Raw genomic sequence first — 16,518 nt, forward strand, 5'->3', positions numbered from 1 at the left:
CTGCAGAGTCAGACATGGCCGCAGTGACTTCACACGCACGCATGCGATACACTGATGTGGGTTTAGTCATGGGAAAATTACTTCAATACAAACTAAAGTCTGAAGCCATTTGATAATTTAAAATGTCTGAGGGATTTTCTTTGTTCTTTTTCTAATAATTCCTCTTGTTTCTTTTTTTCCTTTTTTATCAGTTTAGTTGTTTAGAGAATAGCAATTCTTTAAGATTGTTACAAAAAACAGCAAGCAAGTCTCCTCCCTGGGGTACCTTATTTCTTTTTCTGCACTTTGACCCTCTTACTTTTAGGTCTTTCTTGAGATAGTGTGGCTCTATTGCTTTCTTGATTTTAGAGGTTTGGGTGTTATCTGTGGATTCCTTTCTATAGGAGATGAGTTTGCTGCCTATACTTCCAATCTCCCAATATAAATTGTATCCTGATTTTGTTAAGTCATTGTTGAGTGTTTACACTATCACAGTTATATAAGCGCTTTTCACAGTTGAACCACGTGAACCATGATCACTCTTCTTTTTCTGTCCTTTGTGTTTTTTTGTGTTTTTAAAAATCTTTTTGAAGTTAATGATTGTCTTGTTTCTTTTGTTTACTTTCACCAACTATCTGATTCTTTTTGGGAGACTTTCAAACACTTTGTGTTTTATTGATTTTTGTCTTCTGTCAATCTAAGTTGGTTGTTCCCACCCTGGGCATGGAGCTGTGGTCCGAGGGTCACTCTTCACCTCCTCCATGTTGGGTTTCCTGATTCCTGTAGTCCATGTCTTCCTCTTTTTTGATTTATCCTCTCATTGTCCTGGTGTTAGTCCCTCAGTAGCTTTCTGAGAAAGCCTGAATGTAAACATTTTTCAACTTTGAATATCAGAAAATGTCTTTATTGTTCTCTCATACTTGATTGGTAGTTTGACTGGGTATAGAATTCCAGGTGGAAATAATTTTCCTGCAAACTTTTAAAGACAATTTCTCCTTTGTTTTCCAGTCTTCATTGTTGCTGTTGATGAAGCAAAGCTGTTGCGGTTCTGACTTTTGTAACTTGTTTTACTCTCTGAAAACTTTTCAGATCTCCACTTTATCCCAGTGTTCTGAAGATTAACTAATCTGCCATGGCATAAGTCTCTTTGTTTCCATTTTTGCTGATGCTTTGAAGACTCTTTGTATTGAAAAATCCTCTCCTTTTATTTCTACAAAAGTTTCTTGAATCTTTTTGTTGGTGATTCTTCTTCATTTTTGGGGAACTCCTATTAATTTGATGTTAGATCTTTAATTTTCTTATCTCTCCTATTACTCACCTTTTTTTATGGTTTGCTCTACTTCCTCTGAAGACTTCCTCAGCTTTATCTTTTAATCCTTCTCTGAGTTTGTCATTTCAGAGAACCCCCCCCCCTTTTTTTTAACTTCTCTGCATGCTCTTTTTATAGTATCTTGCTCTTGTTACATAGTTGTAAAATGTCCTTTTATCTCTGTGAGAAAAATACTAACAGATTAAGAAAATTTTTTTCTTTCTTTGCTCTAAAGCTTCATTTGTCTGTTCATTACATATATTTTTTCTGGTCTCTGTTTTTTATATTAGAATCTTTCATTAGATGTCTGACAGTTTTGTCTGTTCATATATAAAATTAGTTGATTGGTTGGTTGCTAAGTCCTGTCCAACTCTTGGCAACCCCATGGACTGTAGCCCACCAAGCTCCTCGGTCCATGGGATATTCCAGGCAAGAATACTGCAGTTGGTGGCCATTTCTTTCTCCAGGGGATCATCCCAACCCAGGGATTGAATGTGCGTCTTCTGCTTGGTGCATGGATTCTTTACCATTGAGCCACCAGGGAAGCCCCATTCATATTTAATAGGATTTTAAAAAGCTGATGGGAAGCTATAAGCATGTGAGAGAGGGTTTATTGATTACGATTTTCAGGGTAGGTCATCTGACTAATATATTTGATTAGGGAACCTCACGTGTCAATAACTTTAGGTCTTTTTTTAAGGCTGGTCACATTTCTTAGGGAAGACTCTTCAAGTCTCTTGGCTTGAGAATGAAGGCCCAGCTGCCAGCCTCTGGGAGCCAAGCAGGGGAAGCATTCAGCATCCCGGATGTATGCACTCACCTGAGCTGTTGATTTCAGTAGAGTATGTACTCTGCTCGGCTGTGCCGTGTCACCTGCGCAGGGACCTGCTGATTTATGTTCTTAAGGAAATCCCAGTACTTTACTGGGATAGGGGAAGGGATCTGGCATCTGACTGCTTCTTAAGTTTACTTTAACCAGTCCTCCTTATTTTACCACTTCTGCCCCTCTCTTTACCCTGGTTTATGTAAAATAATACTAATATTCAAATTGGTTTTTAAAACTGAGGGAAAACTTGCTTTGTGAAAGTTTTTTTTTTTTCCCTTGCTTTGAGTTCCCTCTGGCTTCCTGATTCTTTTCTGTTGTAATCTCCTGAGGACAGGATGGACTGGGATGTGTCTTACAAGTAGGGAGACCATCATTTCTGTTTTGCATGGGACACTCCTGGTTATGCCCAATTCTTAATTGCATTCTCTTTTAGTCTTAGAAGTGGGGCCTCTTTGGACAATAAAAAGCATAGTTACCTCACTTTAAAAGCCCCAGGGTTTGGAGATAAGAGTTTTATTTGGTTTGGTTTTGCTTGTTTTTATTCAAAGACAGTTCTCGTTTGTCTCAGTAACTAGTTTACTAATCAGTACTATGAATGATAGAATAATAAACATTATTTAAGATTTCAGTCGTTTGTTAGATGCTGACTTTAGACTTGAAGACTTGAATTGGAGCATTTTTCAGATAATATAACAGATTCTCTCATTAGACACACACTGTTACCTTGTTGAAAAGAACTTAATGTGGATTCCCTGATAGATAGTTAGATTTTCCCAACAGACTGTCTGTGAGAGTTGTGAAACAAGTCCACTAAAGACAGCTTCACAAGCAGTAGGAGGAGAGGAATAGCCCCCGTATGTTTGTTTGACTGTATGTTTTAAGTGTTCACCTAGTACTTTGTGGCGATTCAGTAATGTTTGTTGAATTGATGTTTGATGAGGAATAGCTGACATATATTTATATTTTCTGACATAGAACTTGATAGTCACTCTTTTGACAATTGATTTATTAATATTCTAAACTAAAAGTACAAAAACCTCAAATGATACCTTTAAGTAAGTGCCACCCTGGGTTGCGTGCTTATCTCTGAGGTTTAGTGACTGATAGCATCAGTTCCTTATTGACTGTGGTTCTGTAGAGTGAAGCAAGATGCAGATATGGAAGAACCAAGGGATGTCCCTGACATCCTCCTCCCCACCTACCCAAATCCTGGGTGAGAATTTCTCATGCCTCACAGTGTATTAAAGCAAGAAGAATACATGTAAAAACACTTTGTAAACTGTAAAGCAGAAGTAGATGTTTTTCTGGAATCCCCTTACCTTCTCCACGATCCAAGTGTTGGCAATGTGATCTCTGGTTCCTTTGTCTTTTCTAAACCCAGCTTATACATCTGGAATTTCTTGGTTCATATACTACTGAAACCTAGCTTGAAAGATTTTGAGCATAACCTTGCCAGCAGGCCAAATGAACACCATTGTATGGTAGTTTGAACATTCTCTGGCATTGCCCTTCTTTGGGATTGAAATAAAAACTGATCTTTCCAGTCCTGTGGCCACTGCTGAATTTTCCAAATTTACTGGCATATTTAGTGCAGCACTTCAACTACATCAACCTTTAGGATTTGAAATAGCTCAGCTGGAATTCTGTCACCTCCACTAACTGTTCATAGTAATGCTTCTTAATGCCCAGTTGACTTTACACTCCAGGATATCTGGCTCTAGATGAGTGACCACACTATTGTGGTTATCTGAGTCATTAAGACCTTTTTTGATCTTTGGTGTATTCTTGCCACTTTTTCTCAATCTCTTTTGCTTCTATTAGGCCCTTACCGTTTCTGTCCTTTATCGTGTCCATCCTTGCATGAAACGTTCCCTTAATATCTACAATTTTCTTGAAGAGATCTCTAGTTTTTCCCATTCTATTGTCTTCTGCTATTTCTCTGCATTTTTCATTTCTTATCTTTTTGCTAGTCTTTGGAACTCTGTATTCATTTAGGCTTATCTTTTCCTTTCTCCCTTGCCTTTCACTTCTCTGTTTTCCTCAGCTATTTATAAAACCTCTTCAGACAATCACTTTGCCTTCTTGGATTTCTTTTTCTCTGGGATGGTTTTGGTCACTGCCTCCTGTACAGGGTTACAAACTTCTGTCGATACTTCTTCAGTCATTCTGTCTACCAGACCTAATCCCTTGAATCTATTTATCACCTCCACTGTATAATCATAATGGATTTGATTTAGGTCATAACTGAATGACCGAGTGGTTTTCCCTACATTCTGAGCCACAGTCAGCTCCATGTCTTGTTTTTGCTGCCTGTATAGAGCTTCTCCATCTTTGGCTGCAAAGAATATAATCAATCTGTTTCATTGTCTACACGAAATCCTTTGACTATGTGGATCACAGCAGACTATGGAAAATTCTTAAAGAGATGGAAGTATCAGACCACCTTAACCATTTCCTGAAAAACCTGTATGCAAGTCAAGAAGCAACAGAACTGGACATGGAACAACTGACTGATTCAAAATTGGAAAAGTAGTACAATAAGGCTGTATGTTGTTACCCTGCCTATATAACTTGCATGCAGAGTACATTGTGAGAAATGCTGGGCTGGGTGAATCTCAAGCTGGAATCAAGATTGTCAGGAGAAATATCAAGAACCTCAGATATGCAGATGATACCCTTCTAAAGGCAGAAAGTGAAGAGGAACTGAAGAGTCTCTTGATGAGGGTGAAAGAGAAGAGTGAAAAAGCTGGCTTAAAACTCAGCATTCAAAAACTAAGATTATGGCATCCAGTCCCATCACTTCATGGGAAATAAAAGGGGAAAAAGTGGAAGCAGCGACAGATTTTATTTTCTGGGGCTCCAAAATCACTGTGGATGTTGGCTGCAGCCATTAAATTAAAAGATGCTTGCTTCTTGGAAGAAAAGCTGCGACAAACCTAAACAGCTTAGTAAAAAGCAGAGATATCACTTTACCAACAAAGGTCCATGTAGTCAAAGCTACGATTTTTCCAGTAGTCATGTACAGATGTGAGAGCTGGAACATAAAGAAGGCCAAGTGCCAAAGAATTGGTGTTTTCAAATTGTGGTTCTGCATAAGACTTGGGACTCCCTTGGATAGCAAGGAGATCAAACCAGTCAATCCTAAAGGAAATCAACCCTAAATATTAATTGGAAGGACTGGTGCCTAAACTGAAGCTCCAATACTTTCGTAACGAGCCAACTCATTGGAAAAGACCCTGATGGTGGGAAAGATTGAAGGCCGAAAGAGAGGGAATGACAGGAAATGGGATGGTTGGATGGCATCACCAACTCAATGAACAAAAAGTTTGAGCAAACTCAGGGAGATAGTAAAGGACAGGGAATGCTGGAGTCCACGGGGTTGCAAAGAGGCACAACTTCACTACTAAACAACAACAAAGTGTGCTAAAGCTGCCATAACAAATACCACAGACTGGATTTCTTTAAAAAAAAAAACAAACATATGTATTTTCTCACAGTTCTAAAGCTTGAAGTCTCAAATCAAGGTGTTGGCAGGTTTGATTTTTCCTGAGGTCTCTGACTTGTGCCGCCTTCTCACTGTGTTGTCAGATGACCTTTTCTCTGTGCTCATGCATGCCTCATCTCTTCCTCTCTTACAAGGACACCAGTCATATTGGATAAGAGACCCACCCTTAATGGCCTTTTCTAACCTTAATTACCTCCTTAAAGACCCTTTTTCCAATTATACATTGAGGGGATACGAGTCAATCTATAACTAAAGATAAATACGCAACATAAACATAACATATATGTGCCGTTGTACTAACGATAGATATTTATACATGCGGCACATACAGAATACATTTTTAAAGGTTAAGCAGTTATTTTTGGTGAAAATGATGTATTTTAATTAGGTAATTGTTTTTATTTTATTTTGTACTGTGGCTGTCAAAGCTTATTCCAGAAATAAGTGTCAACTCCTGTTATTTCCTTACTGTTCACATTTTTGCCTCTATTATCTTTAATGATATGTTGCAGAAATCTTTTTAAACACTCCATTCATCCATTTATATTCTATAAAAATACTGAATCAGGAAAACATGGACTGCAGTTGTACTATCATCACAATTAAAGCAGATGAGTGAGGACTCCCACATCAGCCCATTATGTTATGGGATTTCTACTCTTCTCTTAGAATATCTCATATGTGTGTGATGTGTATTTCAAGTGAGGGCATTACTCTTGTAGTAAATATTTTAAAAACTAATTTCTTTCTGGTATTTATAGACATATAAAGATGAATATATGTACTCATATTTTCTACTTGCACCTCAGGGGGCTTTTGTAAACATTCCACTTTGATGACCCCTGGTCTAGACAAAATACAGATGGAGTCACAATTGGACAGTGGCTTCACAGGCATGCACATTGTTACCTGTTGTATCCTACATGTTGCTACATGTATCCTGTGTAGTCAAATACTTTTGAAACTTTTTAAAGAAGTCATGATTATGCGTGAAAATTCTGCAGGTGTTATCCTAATAATGTTCTGTCATTTATTATTGCACAGAGGAGTCTAAGGCTTTTCAGTTTGTAGTGTTGAGTCTTCTGGAATATTTTCTTGGTTATTTCTTTAATTACATTTGCTGAGACCTCTTCTTTAGTTACATCAATTAGGTATGAATTGGATATTGTTATTTTTTTCCATATCTTTCCTCTACATAGCCTTACTGCCTTCGTTTTCTATGTTCTGGACATTTTTCTCAGCTTGGTCATTATCACTGATTTAATTTCTATAGTATTTGTGTGTGGCTTCCAGAGTTGATTTTAGTTATTTTACTGTACTTTATTTTTTACTTTTGTTGTGAAAAAATATAACTAACAAAAGTTGAGAAAATAGTATGCTGCTGCTAAGTCGCTTCAGTTGTGTCCGACTCTGTGCGACCCCAGAGACGGCAGCCCACCAGGCTCCCCTGTCCCTGGGATTCTCCAGGCAAGAACACTGGAGTGGGTTGCCATTTCCTTCTCCAGTGCATGAAAGTGAAAAGTCAAAGTGAAGTCGCTCAGTCATGTCCGACTCTTAGTGACCCCATGGACTGCAGCCTACCAGGCTCCTCCATCCTTGGGATTTTCCAGGCAAGAGTACTGGAGTGGGGTGCCATTGCCTTCTCCGGAGAAAACAGTATAATTAACCATAAAATTTGTCACTTGCCTTAACAATTGCCATCTCATGGCCAGTGGTGGTGTTTTTTTTTTGGCTGTGCTGGGTCTTTGTTGTGGCACACAGGCTCTCTGGTTGTGGCACGCAGGCTCACTTGGGCTCTGGAGTGTGCAGGCCCAGTAGTTAGTTGCATTGCTTAGTTGCCCCACAGCATGTGGGATCTTAGTTCCCCGACCAGGGATTGAACCTGTGACCCTTGCATTGGATGGCAGACTCTTAACCACTGGATTGCTAGGGAAGTCCCTCATGGCCAATCTTGTTTTGTCTGTTCCTACCCATTCTCCTTCATCCCATTCTTACTTATTTTGAATCAAATTCCAGACGTCATATCTTTTCATAAATACTTTAGCATCTACCTCTAAAAGGTACAGACTTTTAAAAAGTATCACCATACCATTAATATCATACTTAGAGATGATAGTTGCCTCATCATGTATAATATGTGGAGTATATTCCTGGGTTACCTAACAAATATCTGTAGTTCTTTTGCCAGAAACAGTTACTGAAGAACAGTTCTCAGCATACACCCCTTCCCATAGTTTAATCACTGTGCTGACTTCACATCCCTGAGAATACAATGTCATATCACAGCTGTTTCCATTCCCAGTCATTCTGCATAGGTAGGAATTAATAGTTTGGGGTTTACATAGAGATAACTTTTAATGAGAAGAAAGAAAAAACAGTTCTGGTCATTCCTGAAATCTGCTCCTTTATGTGGGTGAGTTGGGCCATGGAAGCCCTCATTCTAAGGCTTGGGGAAGAAGCAGAGGTTTGATAGCTGAAAAATTCTCACTATAAAATGTGTCACTCCCTGGATTCAACAGTTTACCTTAAGGTTTCATCCGAGTAATGGTTCCTAGAAACGCTTCTTATCTGGCATTCTAATGATCATTATTATTTTTGATGTTGTTCAAACTCTACAGTTTTTTTTTGTATTTTCCTAATAAAAGATGGAGGTATGCAAATTGAGCATCACTGATTTTCTCTCCTCCTAACCTAGGTGTCCAGTAATACACTTTAAAAAGACCTCATTCATAATCCAGAAAACATTGCTTTACTGATTTTCCTACTTTTAAAAAAACTCAGTGTCTTAAAATTTTAAGGGAAAAAAATTATTTCTCTTGGATGGCAACATAATCCAACATGTATGTATTAAATTTAATTACAGCCATTAAATGAGAAATTTTTACTTAACTAGCCAGTCAGTTTAACTAAGATTGCCATACATAGATGAGCAATTTTCAGATCATTGGTAGACAGTAATATTACACTTAGCCAGTTTATACTGAACATAATTAGAATTGTCTTTGACTTGACATTTAATATTATTTTAAGTCTTATGAAGATATAAATAGTAGAACTCCCTGGGAATTGTATTCTAGATATACACTGAGTTACCAATAACAATGAATATTTAACAAAATTCAAGAGTTTTCAAGAAAAGGGCTTCAAATTAAGACTAACTTGTGGATACGTTTAAAAATAAGTAAAACTTTAGAAAGGGAATCAGAAGCAAGGAAAAGCTGGTTATATAGTAAAATTGTGATTGATTTAAGTATTTAAGTCATTTTACTTCCTTTTTGACTGTGCATGTTAACCCTGTTTATATCTGTACTAATCCAGTCTAAGCGTAAGTGTTAAGATATTGAAGTTTAAAACGTGGAAGCCACGTGTTGCCTTCTTTAAAGTCCAGTGTAGGCCTCTCCCCTGTGAGTGCCTACAACTTGGAGCATTTGAACAGTGATCTGAGAAGATACAGTCTCCTTAATATATAGTTGTTCAACATTTTAAGAATCTAATTAGTAAATATCTAATTTATTCAATTAAAATATTTTCAAGGGATAGTAATATTTTGCTCATTATAAACAGGAAGATTTTGCTTTTTAAAAAACCATCAGGAACATTCCCTGGTGGTTCAGTCTTTAGGACTCCGTGTTTCCAACTGCAGAGGGCATGGGTTCAATTCCTGATCAGGAAACTAGATCCTACTTACCATGATGAGCCGAAAAAAGAAAAACTGTTAAAGACTTTCTGATAATGTTTGAGAAGGAACATACTAATTATTATTTTACCTATTACCTTAGAATTTCAAAATACCATACACATTTACTTTATATTCTCATAGCAGTTGAGAGAGGGTGTGTTACCAGGAGATAAACTGGTTCTGCGGGATTGGTAGCTTATTTGTGGCCACATAGTGAGTCATTAATAGATTTTGAGAACAAAGTTTGAATGGTTAATTTTTGCTTGTTTGTGCTTTTATATGTTTAAGAGAATTTTAACATTGAACATGTTTCCCATTTTTAATGTTATCCCCATATTTCCCAAACTAACTGTATTGAGCAGAAATACCATCGTGTGTTTTAATTTATGTGGCTTTCTGTTGGAACTACTGCCTCTGTTTCAGTGTTTCTTGTTCTCCCACAGGTGTTGGATCCTGAACAAAACCATAACTTCACAGATCATTATCTAAACGTGGCCTTTGACCTTTCCCAAGTCCTTTTTATCGCTACTGCCAACACCACTGCTAGCATTCCCCCTGCCTTGTTGGACAGGATGGAGATCATTCAGGTGCCAGGTACTTGCCTTGTAAACAAAAGTCAAAACTTTGTTAAATAAAAGGCTATTTGTTGCTTTTCTGAGCAGAATTCTTTAAAACTGGTCGAGCTATGGAATTTTGAGTAAAAAATTGATTTGCCAGTGTTGATCAGAAGTTCTGAATCTGGCATATAAACCAGCTTTTATATAGATTCAACATCTATAAAATAAACATGACAGATAAGAGTGTGTTTATGTTCTATACAATATACATTGTATGTTCTGTAACACTTTCAGATTCAACTTAGCATTGAAAACTGATTATTTTTATGGAAAATAAGATATTCTTCTTTGAAGCAGTTTCTAAAATTATAGATAAAATAATTTACTTTTTCAAAGTATATGTCTAAAAACCAAAAATAGATCTCATTGCCAGTGTAGCTTCCTGTCTATCAGATTTGGAAGTTTTTACTATCTCTTAGAAAATCTAATCATTTATTCTCATTAGGAAGTAGATCCTAAGACTTCTCTTTATTACATCTGGCCTCATTTTTATATAAAATTACAGAGTACTTTCAAATTCTTCTTTTTAGTTGAATCTGTCAAGTACTTACATACTTTTTTTTTTTTAACCATGCCTTCTTCACAGGACTGTGTTTTTTAAAAAGTCCTTAAGTTGTGTGTGTGTTCAGTTGCTCAGTCATGTCACTTTTTATGGCCCCATGGACTGTAGCCCACCAGGCTCCTTTGCGCATGGAATTTTCCATGCAGGAATACTGGAGTGGGGTGCTGTTTGCTACTCCAGGGGATCTTCCTGACCCAGGGATAGAACCCGTGTCTCTTGTGTTTCCTGCTTTGGCGGTGGATTCTTTGCCACTGTTGCCGCCTGTGAAGCCCTTTTTAGTTACTAACACTAAGTAAATCCCAGTGTTTTCACCTTATTTAAATTGTCCAGAATTACTTCTCCCTAGAAAAGATCAAATGTCAGTGGGTATCTTTTAAAATAAAAATAGATAACAATAAATATAATCTGAATATATATTTCATATTAAACTGAAATATATTTTTACTCTCAAGTAAATGATAATTTAATTTCTTAGTTATCTGTGAACCCTGCAGGACCCTGTAGTTTTAAAATACGGTGGAGTATTTTAAAATTGCTTTGTGCTTATTTATAAGACTAAAATAAATAACTAATGAGACCCAGTTGCATGGAAACTCCAAATTCAGGCAGAAATCCATAAGATATATTAACATATTCACCAAGTGAAATAATCAGGACAGCTGCTGCAGAGGTGGACATTGGTGCCACCTTCTTCTCAGGTTTGCTTATCTTATCTTTTAGCTCTAATGGTGGTTTTTAATCTCCTTTTTATACCAAAAGATAGATTCCTGTCCATTCATCTTTTTAATTTTTGCTTGTTAAAGGGAAAGGGGGCAATCATTATAGGGGACACTCATCTTACAGGACTTAAAGAGAGATTAAATTGTTACTTATTGAGACTTTTAAGTGGATAAGACCATAAAGTATTTTAAATATATAAATTATCTATGTAATTCCAACATGTAAGGAAAAAACTCTTATAGGGACGCCGTAGTTTCTGTTTTGTTTGTTGCGAAAATTTACAGTTGGACTTCTGGAAATAGCCCCTGTGCAGCTCTTCCCTTGAAGTCTTAATAGAAGCCTCTGTTGTTACTGTTGTAAGTTTTTTTCAATTACGCAGAAAATTATGCTAAAGAAAAAGGATAGCTTTATTTTTCTTTTAAATAATAAAATAAAACTTGCATTTAAATTGAGGAGATTTAAATTATATCTTTATCTTAATGAAAGTGAGATTTTTTTTCTCTTTAAGAGAGATACCATTTTATTTATTTATTCATTTTTTTGCCTCTAAGTTGATTTTTTTTTTCTTTTTTAACTTTACAGTATTGTATTTGTTTACTGAAAGAGAAACTCCCCAGGTCAGTAGGTGCCCAATATGCTACTGGAGATCAGTGGAGAAATAACTCCAGAAAGAATGAAGGGATGGAGCCAAAGCAAAAAGAATACCCAGCTGTGGATGTGACTGGTGATAGAAGCAAGGTCCGATGCTGTAAAGAACAACATTGCATAGGAACCTGGAATGTCAGGTCCATGAATCAAGGCAAATTGGAAGTGGTCAAACAAGAGATGGCAAGAGTGAATGTCGACATTCTAGGAATCAGCGAACTGAAATGGACTGGAATGGGTGAATTTAACTCAGATGATTATTATATCTACTACTGCGGGCAGGAATCCCTCAGAAGAAATGGAGTGGCCATCGTGGTCAACAGAAGAGTCCAAAATGCAGTACTTGGATGCAATCTCAAAAATGACAGAATGATCTCTGTTCGTTTCCAAGGCAAACCATTCAATATCACAGTAATCCAAGTCTGTGCCCCAACCAGTAACGCTGAAGAAGCTGAAGTTGAACGGTTCTATGAAGACCTACAACACCTTTTAGAACTAACACCCAAAAAAGATATCCTTTTCATTATAGGGGACTGGAATGCAAAAGTAGAAAGTCAGGAAACACCTGAAATAACAGGCAAATTTGGCCTTGGAATACGGAATGAAGCAGGGCAAAGACTAATTGAGTTTTGCCGAGAAAATGCACTGGTCATAACAAACACCCTGTTCCAACAACACAAGAGAAGACTCTACATGTGGACATCACCAGATGGTCAACACCGAAATCAGATTATATTCCTTGCAGCCAAAGATAGAGAAGCTCTATACAGTCAGCAAAAACAAGACCAGGAGCTGACTGTGGCTCAGATCATGAACTCCTTATTGCCAAATTCAGACTTAAATTGAAGTAAGTAGGGAAAACCACTAGACCATTCAGGTATGACCTAAATCAAATCCCTTATGATTATACAGTGGAAGTGAGAAATAGATTTAAGGGTCTAGATCTGATAGATAGAGTGCCTGATCAACTATGGAATGAGGTTCGTGACATTGTACAGGAGACAGGGATCAAGACCATCCCTGTGGAAAAGAAATGCAAAAAAGCAAAATGGCTGTCTGGGGAGGCCTTACAAATAGCTGTGAAAAGAAGAGAAGCGAAAAGCAAAGGAGAAAAGGAAAGATATAAACATCTGAATGCAGAGTTCCAAAGAATAGCAAGAACAGATAAGAAAGCCTTCCTTGGCGATCAATGCAAAGAAATAGAGGAAAACAACAGAATGGGAAAGACTAGGGATCTCTTCAAGAAAATTAGAGATAGCAAAGGAACATTTCATGCAAAGATGGGCTCGATAAAGGACAGAAATGGTATGGACCTAACAGAAGCAGAAGATATTGAGAAGGCAAGAATACACAGAAAAACTGTACAAAAAAGATCTTTATGACCCAGATAATCACGATGGTGTGATCACTGACCTAGAGCCAGACATCCTGGAATGTGAAGTCAAGTGGGCCTCAGAAAGCATCACTATGAACAAAGCTAGTGGAGGTGATGGAATTCCAGTTGAGCTATTCCAGGTCCTGAAAGATGATGCTGTGAAAGTGTTGCACTCAATATGCCAGCAAATTTGGAAAACTCAGCAGTGGCCACAGGATTGGAAAAGGTCAAAATGCTGCACTCAATATGCCAGCAAATTTGGAAAACTCAGCCGTGGCCACAGGACTGGAAAAGGTCAGTTTTCATTCCAATCCCAAAGAAAGGCAATGCCAAAGAATGCTCAAACTACCGTACAATTGCACTCATCTCACATGCTAGTAAAGTAATGCTCAAAATTCTCCAAGCCAGGCTTCAGCAATATGTGAACCGTGAACTTCCTGATGTTCAAGCTGGCTTTAGAAAAGGCAGAGGAACCAGAGATCAAATTGCCAACATCTGCTGGATCGTGGAAAAAGCAAGAGAGTTCCAGAAAAACATCTATTTCTGCTTTAGTGACTATGCCAAAGCCTTTGACTGTGTGGATCACAATAAACTGTGGAAAATTCTGAAAGAGATGGGAATACCAGACCACCTGACCTGCCTCTTGAGAAATTTGTATCCAGGTCAGGAAGCAACAGTTAGAACTGGACATGGAATAACAGACTGGTTCCAAATAGGAAAAGGAGTTCGTCAAGGCTGTATATTGTCACCCTGTTTATTTAACTTATATGCAGAGTACATCATGAGAAACGCTGGACTGGAAGAAACACAAGCTGAAATCAAGATTGCTGGGAGAAATATCAATAACCTCAGATATGCAGATGACACCACCCTTATGGCAGAAAGTGAAGAGGAACTAAAAAGCCTCTTGATGAAAGTGAAAGTGGAGAGTGAAAAAGTTGGCTTCAAGCTCAACATTCAGAAAACGAAGATCATGGCATCCAGTCCCATCACTTCATGGGAAATAGATGGGGAAACAGTGGAAACAGTGTCAGACTTTATTTTTCTGGGCTCCAAAATCACTACAGATGGTGACTGCAGCCAAGAAATTAAAAGACACTTACTCCTTGGAAGGAAAGTTATGACCAGCCTAGATAGCATATTCAAAAGCAGAGACATTACTTTGCCAACAAAGGTCCGTCTAGTCAAGGCTATGGTTTTTCCTGTGGTCATGTGTGGATGTGAGAGTTGGACTGTGAAGAAGGCTGAGCGCCGAAGAATCGATGCTTTTGAACTGTGGTGTTGGAGAAGATTCTTGAGAGTCCCTTGGACTGCAAGGAGATCCAAGCAGTCCATTCTGAAGGAGATCAGCCCTGGGATTTCCTTGGAAGGAATGATGCTAAAGCTGAAACTCCAGTACTTTGGCCACCTCATGCGAAGGGTTGACTCATTGGAAAAGACTCTGATGCTGGGAGGGATTGGGGGCAAGAGGAGAAGGGGACGACAGAGGATGAGATGGCTGGATGGCATCACTGACTCGATGGACGTGAGTCTGAGTGAACTCTGGGAGTTGGTGATGGACAGGGAGGCCTGGCGTGCTGCGATTCAGGGGGTCGCAAAGAGTCAGACACGACTGAGCGACTGATCTGTTCTGATTGATTTTGCCATATATCAAAATGAATCTGCCACAGGTATACACGTGAGAGATGTGATTTTAATCAAAAGACTTTCAGACACTGTGCTTATTTAGTAAGTGCTTGTTTTGTTTGTGGAAAACGTTGGAAATTTTAGCAGTTACTGACTGGCAATTATATTTTATTCTAATCTTAGTCGAAGTCATACTTAAATCCATTCTAAATCCAAGACCCATTGCACCTGTGTTGGATTTATTAATGAAGCCTGGGACTATGGAAGCCATGTGAATAATCATAAAGCACGATGACTTCTTTTCCAGGGTATACACAAGAGGAGAAGATAGAGATTGCCCACAGGCACTTGATCCCTAAGCAGCTGGAACAGCATGGGCTGACTCCTCAGCAGATTCAGATCCCTCAGGTTACTACTCTTGACATCATCACCAGGTTAGTCAGCCATCCTGGGGCTTCAGTAATGTTCAGATCTGAAAAGGAGATTCCTATTTCACTGGCAACTCACAGCATCCATTTCCCTCTCCAGCAGATTCCCAGCAAGCATTTCCGTAACTGTTGATTTACACAGGGCTCTGTATTAGGCAGAAATTCACAGGGAAAGCCTTTAGAGTATCTTCATAGCTAACTAAGGACTCCACTAAAGTGGAGCTTTTCTACAGTAACGATGTAAGGGATTAATTTGATAAATTAACAGCCAAATACATGGAGAATACCAAGACACCTTTTTATATCCCAGAACCTTGAAAGTTGAAGTCTCCTAAGAAGTGAGATGGTCCTTCAGACGTCTGTTATAAGTTGTTCAGATTTTCTTTTCCTCTCTTTGAGAGATTTTTTTAAATCCTTAGTGTTTTTATCTTCGAAATTAACGCCAAAACAACAGAGAAGGTATTTTCCCAAGTTAGCTACCAAGTGGTTAAGCCTGTAGCAAGCAGCACATAAATTATCTGAGTTGAGTACTGCTGAGTCTAATTTATGGATTGTATGTTTGAATGGAAAATGTATCCTGTTGAGAATTTCTATCTACAATAGCCTCTCACAGTTTTCCTGGCTCAGCATTGCAGATCTGTTGCATCATCTGGCAAATAGTGTCAGGCTGCCAGGACTCCTCATGCAGCCCCAGCCCAGTAACCGCAGTTTTTTCAAGAGAAGTGAAGTCTCCCTCTGTTTAATTTTTTTTTTTCCTCCCTCTGTTTTGAACTTTGACTTAGAGCTTGGCTAGTCGGACTGCTTTTTGATCTAATCCAGCCTTCTTATGGAAGTCTATTTGGAAGTCTGTTTAAATTTACTTATGAAACAGTAAGACTCAATCTGACCTGGGAGTTCCTTTTCTTAACTTGTGATTTACTACGTGGATAATGCCAGGGGAAATAAAGTAGGTGATTTCTGGGCCAGAGTCTTCCAAAAATATCATTATTCCAGATAATACGCCTGATATTTCTGGGTAACTTTTCAACAAGTAACTTACTTAACCTTTTTTGATTGCTTCCCCATCTGTAAAATATGAATATAGAGAAAAATATCCATTCATAGCTTATCTGGATATAAATACTAATGACTCAAAGAGTAATCACTATTTGTATTTGCCAGTTGTTGCCTGGAGAACTATTTCTTTTTTATATACTTGTTAGCTCAAAACATCAGCTGTTAAAAGCTGTGAACATTAGGAAATTTCT

The 16,518-nt window shown here is 38.0% G+C and overlaps 1 protein-coding gene across 2 annotated transcripts in view; it reads left to right on the top strand.

The window, feature by feature from the left end:
- Nucleotides 1-16,518, top strand: part of LONP2 (lon peptidase 2, peroxisomal) — an 84,600-nt gene that overhangs the window by 32,641 nt on the left and 35,441 nt on the right. For both annotated transcript variants that reach the window (XM_061387105.1, XM_061387106.1), the window contains exons 9-10: nt 9,742-9,892; nt 15,151-15,277. In XM_061387105.1, coding sequence (XP_061243089.1) covers nt 9,742-9,892; nt 15,151-15,277 — 278 coding nt within the window. The remainder of the gene's footprint in view (nt 1-9,741; nt 9,893-15,150; nt 15,278-16,518) is intronic.

The sequence above is a fragment of the Bos javanicus genome, chromosome 18 (genome assembly GCF_032452875.1).
Source record: "Bos javanicus breed banteng chromosome 18, ARS-OSU_banteng_1.0, whole genome shotgun sequence".
Lineage (NCBI taxonomy): Eukaryota > Metazoa > Chordata > Mammalia > Artiodactyla > Bovidae > Bos > Bos javanicus.